Source organism: Rhododendron vialii, chromosome 8a (genome assembly GCF_030253575.1).
Source record: "Rhododendron vialii isolate Sample 1 chromosome 8a, ASM3025357v1".
NCBI lineage: Eukaryota > Viridiplantae > Streptophyta > Magnoliopsida > Ericales > Ericaceae > Rhododendron > Rhododendron vialii.
In genome coordinates this window covers 12,806,878-12,824,029 of record NC_080564.1, presented here as the reverse complement: position 1 = coordinate 12,824,029, position 17,152 = coordinate 12,806,878, and the positions used below count along the sequence as shown (strand labels likewise).

General features: G+C 37.9%; 3 protein-coding genes across 4 annotated transcripts; 1 reads left to right on the top strand and 2 right to left on the bottom strand.

Annotated features, from left to right (window-relative positions):
* Window positions 1-3,484: 3,484 nt before the first annotated feature.
* LOC131336690 (zinc finger BED domain-containing protein DAYSLEEPER-like) lies at window positions 3,485-6,698 on the top strand. 2 transcript variants are annotated; one of them, XM_058372614.1, is made up of 4 exons: window positions 4,931-5,271; window positions 5,362-5,674; window positions 5,754-5,875; window positions 6,513-6,698. In XM_058372614.1, the coding sequence occupies exons 1-3, from the start codon at window positions 4,963-4,965 to the stop codon at window positions 5,867-5,869; spliced, it is 738 nt and encodes a 245-aa protein (XP_058228597.1). In that variant the 5' UTR covers window positions 4,931-4,962; the 3' UTR covers window positions 5,870-5,875; window positions 6,513-6,698. The 2 variants fall into 2 exon arrangements, 1 of the variants encoding a protein (XP_058228597.1); XR_009202912.1 differs by lacking the exons at window positions 4,931-5,271; window positions 5,362-5,674; window positions 6,513-6,698 and adding an exon at window positions 3,485-3,704 and having other exon boundaries at window positions 5,754-5,890.
* Window positions 6,699-12,956: 6,258 nt separating this feature from the next.
* LOC131298566 (uncharacterized) lies at window positions 12,957-14,005 on the bottom strand. Its single transcript, XM_058324047.1, has 3 exons — window positions 13,989-14,005; window positions 13,398-13,898; window positions 12,957-13,260 (listed from the first exon to the last, which is right to left on the bottom strand). Exons 1-3 carry the CDS (start codon window positions 14,003-14,005, stop codon window positions 12,957-12,959), a joined length of 822 nt encoding a protein of 273 aa, XP_058180030.1.
* A 910-nt stretch (window positions 14,006-14,915) lies between these two features.
* Window positions 14,916-15,863, bottom strand: LOC131298565 (uncharacterized). Its single transcript, XM_058324046.1, has 3 exons — window positions 15,535-15,863; window positions 15,149-15,443; window positions 14,916-15,050 (listed from the first exon to the last, which is right to left on the bottom strand). The coding sequence occupies exons 1-3, from the start codon at window positions 15,861-15,863 to the stop codon at window positions 14,916-14,918; spliced, it is 759 nt and encodes a 252-aa protein (XP_058180029.1).
* Window positions 15,864-17,152: the final 1,289 nt, after the last annotated feature.

Below are 17,152 nucleotides of genomic sequence, written 5' to 3'. Positions count from 1 at the left end.
ATATTATATTTTGGTAATTGGATACTGAAAACATATCTCAATTTCGGTAATTAACTGTCGAGTATAATTGAAAATTTTTAACGGGCTATGGGAGAAAATAAAAGGCTGCGAATAGCAGCGCCCTAAATAAATAGTATTGGTGTAGTGTTGAAAGGAATGTAAGTAGGTAAAATAAAAAAATGTGCACTGTTCACAAGTTTTTTTAGCTAATAGAGTAACTCGTAAACTTGCCCTTAGGTCATCTACAGTGGTATAATCAAAAGTCAATTATTTTTAAAGTTAACAATGTTGGTGCAAAAAATGGCTCACAATGGTATAATCAAACTTAACATCTTTAGAAATAATCAAATTTTGGGCTTTGGATTACCAAAACTAGCAACATTTTTCAATAATCAAAATTTGTAGACCACACACCATATTAGTTAACTAGTTCCAAAATTTGTATACACGCGTGTTTCAACTGATATTTTCTTATCTTCTTCTTCGCCTATTTTATATCTTCTTCACTTCACCTACAAATTATTTCTCTTTCTTTCCTTCTAAAAGTGAAGCTCATATCTCTCGATCATCTACAATTCAACTCATCGTCGCCGAATTAAGGTATTTTACTCTTCTTTTCTGTTTTTATTTCCCACCCCCCCCCCCCCCCCCCCCAACAAAAAAAAAAAAATCATAGTAGAAGAGAAAAAAGTCACCAATTTTTTTCCAAAATTAAAACATAAATAGAGGGAAGTGAATGGCGGAAAATAGAGGAGAGGAGAGTGTGTGAAATTGTAGTGAACCCCTTATTTTGATTATGGACTAAAAGTGACCATTGTGAAGCTTAACAACCTCTTAAGTGAATAATCAAAAGCTAATGTGTCAATTTTTGATTATCTTTTTTTAATTATACCCCTGTTGATGGCCTTAGCTCCACTGGATTTGGCCAAGGGGTCTTCGACTGAGATTGAGGAGTTTGCCTTCTTTCTGCCTTGTTTGGATTGGATTTCGAAAAAAAAATTCAAACTCAAGAATACTCATTACTCATATTTTCAACCATTACTTTCATTTCTCTCTCATTTTTTCAATCATTATTCTTATTTCTCTTTCTATTCTTATCTCTAATTATTATACATATCTTCAATCATTATCCTAATTTCTCTCCTCACTCATTACCCAAAAATAAAACTCAAAAATTTCCAATTCACCATCCAAACAAGGCATTATGATTTTAATTTTTTAAGTCTAATTCTCTTTGCCAATAACCCGTGAGACTACCTCACTGTCATGCGTAAGAAACTGTAGAGATTTATCCGAAATGCGCGTAATCAGACTCGAAATCTTGATTAAAGAAAATGACTCGGAAAAAACAGGGCATGAGAATCGAGGACATCTGTACTATTTGGATTCAAATAGGATGTGTTAATGATGATGACGATAATTGAACGGTGGTGATGAATAGCAGTAGCAGTGAAAAAATCCGCCGTCACAATGTTATCAACGCACGCGTTAAATAGCTGCCGCAGAAGGAATGATGAGGAAATAGGAAAAAATCCAATCTGGATACTGCTGTAATCTTTCCGCAAATCCTAAGGGTACGATTAAACGATATACCGAAAATCTACAAGGGGTTGCGTGGCGCTGTAAATGAATTGAGTCATTTGTAAATTGTTTGAGACTCGACTCAGTATAGGCTTGTTCGAGTTTGATTCGTCTACTAAATGAATCAAACATAAGCCTCAATTTTAGAATCGTTTTATAAATGAGCCGAATATAAACATAGTAGTATTCGACTCGATTATGCTCACGAACCTGGAATCTCTATTATAAAACATAAGGGTGTGGGGACAAGTTGTTACAACAGCTCAGATTTGTTTGATCTAAGGGTTGATATGTGCTCTTTAACTCTCTTAAGAAAGTGCCCACAATCTTTCAAATATTTCACAAAAATGCCATCTCTTTTTTTACCCAGCTTCTGTCGTTGGCATGATAAAAAAAATAAAATTCCAACTCCTGTCGTTTGGGTTCCCCCCCTCTCTCTCCCTCCTATCATCTTTCGAATCCCCGCCGAGGTCTACAAATTCCGTTAGAAGTTAGGCCAATAAACATTCATTTTGATTATAAAAAAAAAAGAAACATTTCTTTGGGATTTTTTATATATTCCGGCGAAACTGGTTGAAGAAAGTTGCGTGAAAAGCTGGGCCAAGAAAGCTAATGTAATGGGTCTAACAAAAAAACCATTTTTTAAAAGCCGTGTGAAACATTCTTTCGGGATTTTTTTGGGGAAGTTTTTGGTGTCTATTTTTTTCCAGGGTGCAAGTAGTGTTTAAATTTCAATCTAACTATTGTTTCGAGTGAATTTGTGCATGTTCTAAATGTTCAAGAAATTTGGATAATTTTTTTGGTGTGGGTGGGTAGTAGAGCTGAGCAATGGACACGTAAACGACACGAACCGAACACGAAGTTAGCGGGTTATGGTTGACCATTTCTGACACGAAATACGAAATTGACACGACTCGAGAACACGGATTTTAAATGGATCGGGTTCGGGTCGAACACGCGAGACCCGAAACAGACACGACTAACACGATTACTTATCCGTGTCACACATTAACACGACCCGAACACGACCCGACCCGAACACGGAAAAAATGTCACCCATTAACACGACTTGGCCCGACCCGAACACTAAAAAAATCGAAACATCGTGTGCACTTGCAGTACATGATTACACGGCTCATATAAAAGGCAATGAGAAGTTCAGAATCTTCAGATGTTGCCCTAGCGCAGACATCACTCAATTCTGATCTCTTTTTCTCTCCCTCTCTCAATGACTCAAAATCAAATACTCAATGTTCCAACTTCCGAATCTTCTGATCTCTTTCACTCTCGTCTCACACCTAAAAGAATGAATCTCGACGCCTGAGGTTTCACCGTTCAAACACCATTCACCGTCTCACGCCCTAGCGCAGACATCTCTCATTGGCAGTTGCCTAGCTGGTACGTCTCTCTCTCTCTCTCTCTCTCTCTCTCTCTCTCTCTCTCTCTCTCTCTCTCTCTCTCTCTCTCTCTCCCTCCCTCCCTCTAACTTCCGATCTAGATTTTGTTAGCTACAAACCCTAAGACCATGTACACTAGATTTTGGTATTGTGTTTGAAGATTTTGTTACCGTTCACCAAAATAGATCCGAAAGAAACCAAAAGAGATACTACCTTTTCGGGTTCTCGATTTTCTTGGTTTTCCTCGGTAAAGTGTTTTGTCTTTGTCCCAATCAAAAACAGTAGCAGTAGAGGGGTCTCTGCGATTTGGGTTTTTGAGTTTTGACCGAGAGTGCTAGAAAGGTCCATTTGGTGTATTTTTACTTAGTCTCACTCTCACTTTCGTCTCAAGTTGTTTGCGATCTGTTTCTATTTCGGATCTGTTCATGTTTTTGTGATCTGTTTCTATTTTTACTTAGTCTTGATTACTGGTTGTCTGGTTCTATATAGTCATTTACAGTGGTCTGTTGCGATCTATTTGTTTCACTTATACAATCGTTTTGATTACACTGGTTCTGACAGTTAATCTTTAAACAGATGGATACAAATCCTACAATGGAATCAATTCATTCTCAATCAGCTCATTCACCACCTGAAAAAGGTGTAGCCAAAGCCAAGAGCAAGAAGCCTCCTCTAAAGAAGGCTAAGAAGCCTGTTCTGAAGAGAAAACGTAGGCTTACGTCTGAGGTATGGAATTATTTTGACATTCTTGACAAGCCTAAGAAAGAGAATCACCCTGATAATGAGAATAACCTTGAGAACCCTGATGATGATGAGAATGACCCTGAGAACCCTGATGTTGTTGTGGACGATGAGCCTGAAAAATGCAAGTGTAAGAAATGTGGTCAGGTGTATCTTTCAGATAGTAAATATGGAACTGGAAATATGAAGCGTCATTTACTTGTTTGTTTAAAGAATCAAACAATGGATATTGGACAGATGCTTGTATCTAAAAATGGAGCATTGCAACTAGCGAAATTTAACCCTGATAGGTTTCGTGAACTGTTGGTGCATGCAGTAATTAGACATAACTTGCCACTTAGCTTTGTCGAGTATGAGGGTGTTAGGAATATTTTTACCTACTTAAACCCAGAAGCCCACTCAATTTCAAGGAGGACTGTTAGGACTGCCATCCTTTCTTTGCATGAGAAAGAGTATCGAACTCTAGGTCGCAATTTGCGTACTTTGCCTGGTAGAGTTTGTTTTGACGTCTGATTTATGGACATCTATTGCCACGGATGGTTATATGAGTCTTACTACCCACTTTATTGATGTGAATTGGCTGTTGCACAAGAGACTTCTGAATTTCTCGTACATGCCTCCACCACATAGTGGCATTGCATTGAAAGAGAAGGTGTATGATTTGTTGGGTAAATGGGGCATCGAGAACAAGTTGTTCTCTTTTACTTTGGATAATGCTTCTGCAAATGATGTGCTTGTTGACTTGCTTAAGAATCATCTTAATTTGAATAGTGCACTTGTGGACGAAGGTAGTTGTTTTCATATCCGTTGTTGTGCTCATATTCTTAACTTGGTAGTTCAAATGGGGCTAAAAGAAATAGATGTTGTTGTTGACAAGATTAGGGAGTGTGTCAAATACATGAAAGGATCTCAAGCAAGAAAACAAAAATTATTGGAGTGTGTTGCACAATATTCTCTAGATTCCAAAAGAGGTTTGAGGCAGGATGTTCCTACTAGATGGAACTCAACATATCTCATGCTCGCAAGTGTCATTTACTATCGGCGTGCATTTTGCCAGTTGCAACTTAGTGACTCGAATTTTAAGCATTGTCCTTCTCAAGAGGAATGGGGTAGAGCGGAAAAGATTTGCCAGTTCTTGAAAGTTTTCTATGATGTTACTTGCATTTTCTCGGGTTCGAAATATCCTACATCAAATTTGTATTTTTCAAAGGTTTGTGCAATTCAATTTCTCCTAAATAAGGAGATGAACAGTACTGATCCTTTCATGAGAAGGATGGCCAGTCAAATGATGGTGAAGTTTGATAAGTATTGGTCGGAGCATTCTGTGATCTTGGCAATTGCGGTTATATTTGATCCTCGTTTTAAGTTTCAGTTGGTGGAATATTCTTATGGAAAGCTTTATGGTGAGTCATCTAGTGAGGTATTCACACAGTGTACACGAATCCGGGAAAAGCTTTTTGGTCTCTTTAACGAGTACCAATCTAGAGCCTCTTACAAACCGGAAGTTGTTCAAGGAAACATTGTTCAAGAAATCCAGGGCGAATTCATTGAGGTAACAATATTCTTTTTGACATGGTGTTCATGTAAATTAACTTGGTATTTTGTGTTATCTTCTAATTTTTTTATATTTTGTTGTTTATAGGATTTTGATGCATTTGAGAGCCATTTATTTGTTTCTAGTGCACAAAAAAATCAGCTAGAATTGTATTTGGATGAGCCTAGGCTTCCAAGAAATGAAAATATTGATGTACTTGAATATTGGAGAGCCCACAATTATAGGTATCCGGAACTTGCATCGATGGCTCACGATGTGTTGAGTATTCCTATTTCTACGGTTGCTTCCGAATCTGCATTTAGTGTTGGTGGTCGAGTTCTTGACAAATATCGGAGTTCTTTAAAGCCTAAAATTGTCGAGGCTTTGATATGCTCTAGGGGTTGGTTGTTTGGAGGGGAAGGTAAATATATTGTTATCCTTTGTTATGCATTTTTTAGAGAATAAACTTGAGACTAACATGACTTATTGTTGTCATTTAGAAATCGACAACGTGAAGTTGGATGATGTCATTGAAGACATAATGAACTTGAATCTAGACAACGATCTGTCCGAATCAGTGGGATGTTCTAGTTCCGTGATCAATGTTGAACCTTGATTAAAAGTAAGTATTATCTGCTACTTTGATGGTGATTGTTTTTAACTTTTTATGGCATGGCTCCTAAATTGTGCAGCAATGACTAGTCCAGTGTAGTGATAAGTGATAACTAGTCCTGTCTCCTGTGAAGTTAGTTGTTGGAAATTAAACTTTAGAACTACTTTGAACCATTCTCTTCTAGTTTAAAGATATATGCCACATTTTAAACATCATGGAGGAATATTCCCAAGTCTGTTGTGTGAATTTAATTTGGAGCTTTGTTGGTCTAATTGGGAAATCCGTATGCCGAGTGTTTCAGCATGTCTAGCTTTTACCTTCTTTGTTGTAGCTAGGATGTCCAGTTTTGGTTTTGTTTTCTCTGCCTGGTTGTAAAGGGTCAAGTATGTAGCCCTGTTGGTTTCAGCTCTTTTCTTTAAGAGTGAGGGAGGGGGGAGTTTGTATCAAGAATTGATGTTAACTGTGAAGTTCCTATAATTATGAATCAACTCAACTCAATGGAGAGTGCTGGGCCATCATAGAATTGTTATTAATTATTAAGTTAATTGTCAGTCTGAAAATCTCAATATGCTTTGGTACTCTTTCCTACAATTAGTTGAGGTATTCTTTGTTTGTATTTTCTCTCACAACTCTGCTTCAATTACAGCATTGCAGGGATATGGTAGGGCTCTGTGGTTGATGCAAGGACAAATGGGGAGTGTGGTTTTGTGAAGAAGCCTAATCTGAAAATGGAACCAAATAATGATGGTTCCAGTGAGAACTTGTTTTGTATTTGAATGTTTAACTGTTTAAGTCAAACTTATTTAGTATTGGAACTTATCTTTGTAAGACTCTAAGTAGTGGTAGACCGGGTGATTGGAACTTATGTTTGCAAGACTTTAAGTGGTGGTGAACCTGGTGGTTCATTTGATTTTTCTAAGTTGGTTGTTGGAAATTAAGTTTTAATTTTTGAGACTCTCTGAAATCTGAATGCAGGAAGTATTTTATTTGCAGAAAGTGTTTAAACGTGTTCAAACCGTGTCGTGTTATGGGTTGACACGGGTTGACACGACTATTTAATAAACGTGTTACACAGGTCGTGTTCGGGTTGACCTGTTTGTTAACAGGTCGTGTTCGTGTCTGAAAACTTGACACGATTAGTAAACAGGTCGTGTTCGTGTTGGGTTGTTTGTGACACGAACACGGCTAACCCGACACGAACACGACCCGACCCGACATGTTACCCAGGTCTAGTGGGTAGGTGTGTTGTTAAATGTTACACATAATCGAGTTTTGTTATTTTAACTCCTCTTGACGTTCCGTTTTGAATGATAATTTAGTAGTATAGTCCGCGCCCAGGTTCATGTGTTTTCAGACCCTTCTTTTTCGCCCTTCCTTTTTCTAATATCATCGGGTTGCTCGTGTCTGCATGGGTAGAAATTGATGCAATTCTTGGCAGAAATTGAATTTCAGAATAGTAACTCTATGGGTACATAATTTTCAGCAAATTGAGCCAATTCCGATCGGAGTGGGTAGTGCCGTAGGCACGGGTAAGCACTATGCTTCTGGTGATCGCTTACACTTAGGTATTTCAACCAAAGCCTGAGTTCTTTGTAGCTTTTTTCGATAGCCAGTTTTTTTCTCGCGGTCTGAACTAATTTTTTTTTACTCTTTATATGGTTAGTTTATGGTGTTTGATAACTATTAGTGATTGAAGTTACATTGAGGTTTTTGATTTCTGGGTTCTAATATGTTCTTTTATTTCTGCAAATGAGTTTAATAGATGTGGTGGGAGATCCATAGTAGTACTATTTTAACTTTTTTACTTGGTATTTATTGGAATTTCATAAGCAAATTGATAGTTTTTTTGTAACTAGCTTAAAAGTTTAATTGAGAGAGTACCGTAAGCATGTGTAATTCTCTTTCATGCCACTAAAAAAAAGATTACATACTACACACTAATAAATTGATTTAGTGTTTGAGCCACTAGCTAGCAAGTGCCATAGATACGTGCAATTCCAACCGGATTGCGTAGTGCCGTAGACACGGGTAAGCACTAGTATATGTATGTTATGAGAATTTTATATAGTTACATAGTGAAAATTTTAAAACTTGTACCAAGTCTAAAAAACTTACTTATATTGGGACGATTTGGTTCAGTAAAAAAAAAAAACTTACTTACGTATATGTTTTTATCATTTTATATGTATACGAACATATTTTTGTAATAAAAATTTTATTTACAGCTTTAAATTTGTATACGTGTATAAATATATGATATTATCTTTTGAACAACAATTTTTTTTTATTAATCTTTAAGAGAGATACAAAGACTTAAAAGGAGCAAGGAAAATGCAACAAAAACCCATCCAAGATCCAATTCCTTAATTGGCAAGATGCCAACCAAGGAAAAACCCCAAGGGACAAAACCCAACACCTAAAAAGGCCTAAAAGTCCATATCAAATAATGAGCACAAATAGATTACACCCCAACACCTGAAAGAGCCTAAAAACCCAAATAGAAGGGACAAAGCCCAACAGATTAAGCCCATTAAAAACAAACCCTAACCATAATCCAAAGAGCTGTGCACAGACCCCTTTTTCTCCCGCCTCGAGTCGCACAAAGATGATCGGCTCTGTGCACAGACCCTTTTTTCTCCCGCCTCGGGTCGCACAAAGATGAGCGGCTCCAATCATCTTTGTGCGACTCGAGGCGAGAGAAAAAGGGGTCTGTGCACAGCATGCTGTGCACATAGCTTTTCTGTAATCCAAACCAACACCCAACCCACGGCTCGTCCCTGCCACGCACCACCACCCGAGCAGCCGGCCAAAGCAACCTACCGCCGCCGCCTCCTCACTTCGCCGTTAGGCAAGAAGACCGAACCAACCTCAGGAGGAGAGATCGGTGGAGGAGAACAACCATGTCGAGCCCCGGAGAGAAAAAATATGGCCATTAAGTAGAACCGGCAAAACCCAATAGAAACTCATTAAGACTTGCGAATAAGCTCGAGTTAGACCCAACCCTAAGCAAGCTCAGTTCGAGTTCGGTTCTTCATAATTTTCATTGTGTTCGGCTCGAGTTTGAGTTCGCTGAAAAACTTAATGAATGATTCTGAACATTCTAATACTCCCTCCGTCTCATAATATTTGTCCGGTCCGCAAAATGGAGACGTAAAAATAATACCATTTTTGTAAGAAAAGTTGAAAAAAAATTCAACAATTTACTAGATCTCAACGAGTTCTTTTAACTTATGAAAAAAATTTAAATTTTTCTCGAAAGAAATGCATTATTTTGTAGTCCTCGTTTCGCGGACCGGACAAATATTATAGGACGGAGGTAGTATTTGGCTCGATTCGGTTCGTTTACTGCAATTCTCACTACTCAGTTTTCTCGATCGCCATACTTGACTCACGTTCAATTCCAATATTCTCAGATTTCTCCACCGTTTAAGCTCCCTTCTCTCTTTACACTATTTTGTTGATTTATGAAAATATTTTTTAAGTGCCAACAAAATTCCGAAAAATAACAATTTGAAATTTATTTTCTGAAAAAATGTTTTACATAAAAAATACGAGTATTTTACATCAAAACAAGCGAAGCCTTACTGCCGCACGTTCCCAAATCCATCATCGACCTTCATTCCTTCGCATGAAGCGGGCACCACAAAAAATGTGCTGATGCCAATTTTGATTTGACCATATCAAAAGTTCAAAACTCTCGAACATTCGAGCTCCAATGCACATCTCGTATAATTATATATGTTATGCATATATTGGACAAATATTAAGTGGTAAATATTATGTCTCTCAATAGTTTTTGGTGCATGTGGTATGCACCATTACATATACTGGTAAAATTTACACTTCTCAGTGAAAAATGTTATCGATTGTCTAGGTGATTGTCTAGGTGAGAGGTCAAGTGAAATTACTCTCTTCCCTCTCTACCAAAAAAGAAAAGCGGTCAATATTACTGGCCGGTACATCGTATGCCAATAGTGTGCACCGTAGATGTTCCCTTTGTGAACCTTAAAAAATGGTCTATATTTTTCACTCTATTTCCAAAATAACTCGAAAAAAAACCCAGCAATTTAGATCGAAGGAATTACAACAGTGTAGTTGGAGACGCTTTGAGTGGACTTTTTTCATTTAACTGTTCGAATAAAAGGCCTCAATTCTGATTTTGCATGTAGGAAGGAAAAACCCTTCATACGAATTTCCTTCAAAATAAAGACCTCGTATCCTTCCCTAGCTAGCTCTAGCTATATAAGTACTTTATTTTATGAATTACAAGTGATGTCTTGTGAGAGAATGACATGTTTCGTAAAACGAAAAATAAATACTCAAAAAATAAAATCCTTAACGAAACGGAATTCGGGTACAAGTTATAGAAAGGTGATTCGTATTTTACACGAGCACTCTATAATTAGGAAAATACTGCAACCAATTTATTGAACTCTTCATAAGATTGAAAAGATGAATTCGTTTATGTAAAAACGGTCTAAGAGAGTACTAAAAATATGTTGAACTATATATATCGAATATATAAAAGACTAACAAAATTATTTTGAAAAAGTTTATCCTTAGAGAATCCACTATGGTCTATTTGGCCAACCTATTAATACATTTTGTATAGAATGGACTCTGTCAAATTACATTTATAAAAAAAAAATGAATTGAAAATATATAATACAAAAATCACCTTCGAATAAATTTTTGGAATTCTGATTATACTTTCCCTCACAATTGATTATCGTTATTTACTAGCATTTGGGTATTTGTTTACCTTGCATTGGCCAGGTTATTGGAATATTAGTCAATTTTTACCAAATGATAAAGCGTTGTTTAATTTTGGCCAACCTTCCATTCAAGAGTGAAATCCTCCCAACTAAATGATACTTTAATTAATTTTTTTGAATATATCTTAACTAAAACTATTTTAAATAATTTTTTCCAACTAATTAATAGTTTAGCTAGCCCATAAAACTTCTTACGAGCTAATTATTTAATTAAGCACTTAACTAAGTGGAGTGGAATTTATTGTTGCCAATGCAGACACATCGACTTTTATTCATGATGCGTTGTCGCCTAAGTGAAGTTGATTTTGTAATACCACGACTATTATCATCATGCAACCAAAACATGGTAATTATTCAATACATTAGGAGCATCATGTTAAGTTGTTCATAGCTGTTCACAGTAAGTTACATAACGATAAATTTAACAAGTAAGACATGATAATACATATACTAAACTACTAAATAAAAGAGAGACAAAGAGGTCTGCTTTATGTGTTTTACGTAATTGAGAAATTAACTAAGTGGAGTAGAATTTATTGTTGCCAATGTAAACACATCAACGTTTATTCAATACACTGAGAGTATCATGCTGCGTTGTTGTCTAAGTGAGGTGGATTTTGTGATACTGCGACTATAATTATCATCATGCAACCAAAACATGGTAATTATTCAATTCACTAGGAGTATCATGTTGCGTTGCGTTGTTCACAACTGTTCACAATAAATTACGTAACGATAAATTAAACAGGTATGAAATGATAATACATACACACTAAATAAAAGAGAGACAAAGAGGTCCACCTTATGTGTTTTTTTATTTTTCACTAAAAAAATAAAGGCCGCACACACTTACACAAACGTAATTGCATAGTCACTCACAATACAGTGCGTGGGTTTCACGTGCATTACAATACGTGCAAAGATGCTTGTATAAGCGTGTACGTGGGCTTCACGTGCATTAATTGTTAGTGTCGGTAGAATTGTGTTTGTGTAATTATGGGTGTTTATTTGTTGCACTTCTCCTTTTCACATACAAAGAAGTTAAGAGTAATTATTCAGTAGTCATGGACTACCATGTGACATGTTCACGTGGTGCTTCCAACTAATCACGTAGCGAAAATTTTTACGGGTGACACATAGTCATCGATCTTCTCTTGTTGGATGGTTGGGAGACAATAATTAACCTACTTAGCGTGGATAGCAAAAATTTATTGACCGAAAGCACCATGTAAGACATGTCACGTGGTATTCCGAGACTATTGAATAACATACCCAAGAGGCGGAAAAAAAATTGCCAAAGAAACGTAGCATGACAGAGGTTTTCAACCACGTTCCGAATGAACTGAAAAGGGGAAATTTACACAGTGATCGGTTTCACTTTTTTTATGCCTTGTACCAAACCCTCTTCTAGGAGGACAGGACATGATGTTACATGGATGTTGATAGGTGATGGAGGAGGAGCATGAAATAGGAAAATTATTCGGTGGTTTTGGGCGCCGTTACGTGTTGTTTAAATGCTTTTATTCATTATACTTCCTCCATAGTAAGAGTCTCATACTCTTTCTCTTGTCATTTTTTAAATCAAAAAAATTAACTACTTTTGTATATAATTTTTAATTTTTTTTTGTACCGTATTAAAGATCTAGGTTAGTAGTTTAATTTGGTAAAAAAATTCAAAAAATTATACACAGAAGTAGTTGATTTTTTTATTTACACCACTTTTTGTAATGAACTCTCAATATGAATATAAAACGGAGGGGTATATGTTTTTGTAAAGTTTAGTGCTAAATATATACTTATTAATTAATACCATACAAAAATTCGTGAAGAATAATAGTGCTGGACATTAATATTGTGTTTGGATGAGTTTTTGAGAAATTTTTTATGAGACTAATGATTAGAAGTCAGAGTAATAAGTGGAGAGAAATAGAGAGAAAAATGAAAATAATGATTGAAAATAAGTATAATAAATGAAGAGTAATGATTGAAAGTATAAGATATTTTTTGAAAAATATTTTTCAAAAGGTGAAACAAACAAGGCATAAGAGCATCTCCAATAGCCTCGTCGGATCCACCATCCTCGTGTGAGTTACAGGTTTTGACGAGGAAAGGGGCTAAAAATGGGAACCAACGGCCTCGTCGGAGCCCTCGTCTCTTGCCCGTTTTTTTTTTTTTTTTGCTCGGCAAACGAAACTTTTTATAGAACTCGAAAGGGTTACATCGAGGGAATACATCCTAGCTCGTAGAGCCTAGAAGCACCAAAAGAAAATACAAACACATCCAACTAACAGTTGGATAACACACCTCAATCTAAGTTACAATTTTAGTTTTCGGATACCATCCAGAAAGACCTTAAACTCTTCCACCGTATAGACCTTGATGTCGAACTTGACCTTCATCCACATTGCGACCATAGTTTTAACTACATCTCCCACTTCCCAGGCCTGTTTTGCTGAGTTATTGAAGATGTAATCATTCCTCACCAACCATAGGGACCAAAACGTTGCATAGAAGCATGCTTCCCAAATATGTTTCTCCAAATTGGAAAATCCATTTGCAACCACCAACTTGCTAAATTCGGAACGGAGACCGGGCACACCCATTTCATATTCCACCACTCTAAAATTATTGACCAGACACTCCAAGAGAAATGGCAATGGAGAAATAAATGCTGATTTGATTCAAGATGCATAGAGCAGAGAGGACACAAGGCTAAATGAATTTCATTTATCACATTTCTACTAAGAAGTTCTGACCCGGTAGTAGCTTTTTCCTTGACAGCCAACCAAGCAAAAATTTCCACCTTGGGAGGGCTTAAGTTCTTCCAAATAGAACCCAGAAAAGTATTACTTGAATAGGACAGCAATTCCCAGGGGCCATACGCTGATTTCACAGTGAACTTACCATCCCCCGTCCACCGCCACAATAACTCATCGGGCTTCGATTGGATTAATGTCACCTGTTGCAATCGCAGCCTTAGGTTAACCATCTCTCCTTTCTCCCGCCCAATCAAGCCTCTCCTAAATAGAAGGTCCCAAGATCCACCAGCAGCGTCACCCCTCATATTACAGATCAGTTCCTCCTTTTGAGAAGATAATGAAAACAGTCTAGGATATTCTTCTTTCAAGGGTAACTCACCCAACCAAACATGTTCCCAGAACGCCGTAGCATTACCTGAATTTACTTGTACTCTGAAGCTCTCACGGATGGAGTATCCCAAATGAGATGAGGAATTCTCCAAATTCTTGAGGTTGAACCTGAGCCATGAACATAAGGGAGCCAACAATTTCCAACCAATTTGTATTTGTCTCTAATGACTTTCACCCAAAGAGAGCCTTTATCTGTACCAAATCTCCACCACCATTTGGCCAAAAGTGCTAGATTATGTTGAAGCATCTTTTTCACCCCCAACCTTCCGTCAGCTTTCTTCCTTGTAATCTCGTCCTATTTTACCATGTGTATCTTTTTTTTATCGCTCGTATCGCCCCAAAAGAACTGTCTCTACATTTTCTCCAGCTTCCTCGCGACTGCCACTGGCATTTTAAACAAAGACATAAAGTAGATAGGCACGTTTGCAGAGTTGGAATTGATAAGGGTAATCCTTCCCCCCGTCGAAATACACTGTGATCTCCAAATACTCAGGATCTTCTCAGTCCTTTCGATTACGGGGTCCCAAGTCTTAATCCTACTTGGGTTTGCACCTAACGGCAACCCAAGGTATTTGATTGGTAATTTTTCCACCTTACACCCTAAAATACGAGCCAGTGAAGTTATCGCTTCGGGTGGAACGTTCACTCTGCAAAGAGAGCTTTTTGAGAAGTTAATTCTCAAACCAGACATCAGTTGAAAGCACCTTAAGATTCTTTTAATGTTTGCCAACTCCTCCGGGTCGTTGTTGCAAAAGAGAATGGTATCATCCGCAAATTGTAGGTGAGTTAATGAGACCCCATTACTCCCCAATTTAGTTCCTTTGATAATATTCGCTTCCTTTGCTCTTTCTAGCATTATGTTAAGGGCTTCCACAATAATATTAAAGAGGAAAGGTGATAGGGGATCCCCCTGCCTCAACCCCTTATGGGTACAAAAATCCTGAGATGCTGAACCATTGATTAATATTGACATAGAGACCGTCGAGCAACACTCCATAATCCATCCTCTCCACCTGTCCCCAAATCCCATCCTCAATATCATGTTGTTTAGAAAGCTCCAATTGACACAATCGTATGCTCTTTCAAATCTAGCTTTAAAATAAGGCCCCCGTGCGCCCTATTTTTTCAGCTGTGAATGGCCTCATTGGCTATAAGAACGCCATCAAGAATTTGTTTCCCACATACAAAGGTAGCTTGGGACTCCCCAATGACTAATCGCATATGCTCTTTGATTCTATTCGCCAATACTTTAGATAGAACCTTATAGACCCATCCCACCATACTAATGGGTCTATATTCTTTAAAAGAAACCGGACAAGCTACCTTAAGAATCAATGAAACAAAAGTGGAATTGATACCTCTTTAGTAAGCTTCCCATTGGCATGGAACTCAGTGAAGAATTGAGTGACCGACTCTTTCATAAAATCCCACCCTTTCTTGACAAAAGAGAAATTGAAGCCGTCGGGTCCTGGTGCTTTGAGACTACTACATCCTTGCAGGGCTACCAAAATTTCCTTCTCCTCAAATTGTTTCTCAAGTTGCGACGCTATAGCCGACTCTATCGTTCTGGAAAAGAACCCCCCCAACACTGGTCTGATCTTTCTATCTTCCTTAAAGTTATTCCGAATTTTTTTTTGCAGCGGCTTGTTTGATCTGATCCAGTTCCACCAGCAGACATCCGTTCATCTTAATTGAACCCACCAAATTCCTCTTGAATCGGTTGTTAGCTGAGATTTGGAAAAACCTCGTGTTTCTATCTCCCAATTTCAGCCACTTGACTCTAGATTTCTGTTTCCAAAGAGATTCTGACAACTTAGAGAGCCTCCAATAATCTGACTTGATAGAACATCTTAGTGCTTTTTCCTCGTCATTCAATTGCCTAACTTCAGATAGAGTGTCGAAGTGATGCATTTTAGCTTCGGCTTCTTGAAGAGCAGAATTGATGTCTTCGAAGTCCTCTTTATTCCAAACTCTTAGCCTGTCTTTAATACCTTTTAATTTCTGCATAATGACAAAGCCGGCCCAGCCACTTACCCGAACCTCATCCCATGCAGCTTTAGCTACTACCTTCATACATTGGGGTCTCTCTTTTTTAAGAAAAGGTTTTTTGATTTGAATAGGCATTTGCTTAGGCTATTGGAAGAGAGATATATTTTGTGACTAAGTAAAGTAAGAATTTTGGTATTTTGGGTAGGCAATTTAGAATCATGTTGAAACAGTTGATAAAAATAAAAATAAAAAATCCCTCCATGGAAAGAAAGTTCTTACTTGCAAAGGTACGTGGTACAAATCTAAAAGCTCACTGTCCAGTTGGGCTGCTCAACTCCAGCCCCCCATCATCCGCCGCCGCCCCCCCCCCCCCCCCCCCACACACACACACACACACACACTCTCTCTCTCTCTCTTCCATGGCTGGCTCCAGGGGTTTGAACCCACGAGCACCGGCGTATATACCGCTGTCCTACACAAATCAAACCCCTTTCACAAACTTCCCACCACTACCGCTACACATCCACCACTTCCCTTTCTCATCTCCACCGCCACTGCCACTGCCACTGCCGCCGCAGCCGCCTTCTTTCTTTCCCACCCCCTCCCAATCCCCACTGCTCCACCACCCCCAATCACCTCTTTACACCACCCCCTACCCCATCCATCCACCGGAGCCTCCGCCGCCACGGGTGGTTGAACCTCCACCGATTGTACCGAGTGTGGGCCCTGAAACGGTGAGAATCGGAGCTCCAAGGAGGAGGCCTAGTACTACTAGTGGGTTTAGATCATCACAACACCACCAAAAGGAGCCCAATTTTAGGGCTAGTAGTCGTAGAAACAGGAAAAGGTGGAGGAGAGGGTCAATGTTAAAGAAGTATGAGGTGTTACCTCTCTCACATTGTGAAGAGAAAACTACTGTCATGATCAAGAACATTCCCAAACTCTTCAAGTATGTTATTCTTCCTTCTTTTAAGTACTAATAATACTCACTACTTTTAGATAGTAAAAACTTTTACTCTTTCAATAGGGTTTTTTTTTTTTTTTTTTTTTACGAGCTGGGAAAAAAAAAAAGACGAGCTGAAATATTGGGGAAATTAATTAATTAATTAACTTAGTTGTTGGAAATTTGTATATGTCCCCATTTAGTTTTTATTTTATTTTATTGGCGTCCACATTTTATTGTTGGCCTACAATAAAGGTTATTTATCTGCTTTTAGCACAATTCTATGTATCCAGATTTTCCATTTTTAGAAGAAAGTGAGCCAGGCCCAGGGTGTAGGATTTATCTGCGTACGTTGACTAGTAGGAGTCAAGGGCTTGTGTTCCACCACTGAAATATTCAATTAAGTACTTAAATACTCCTAAGTACTTCT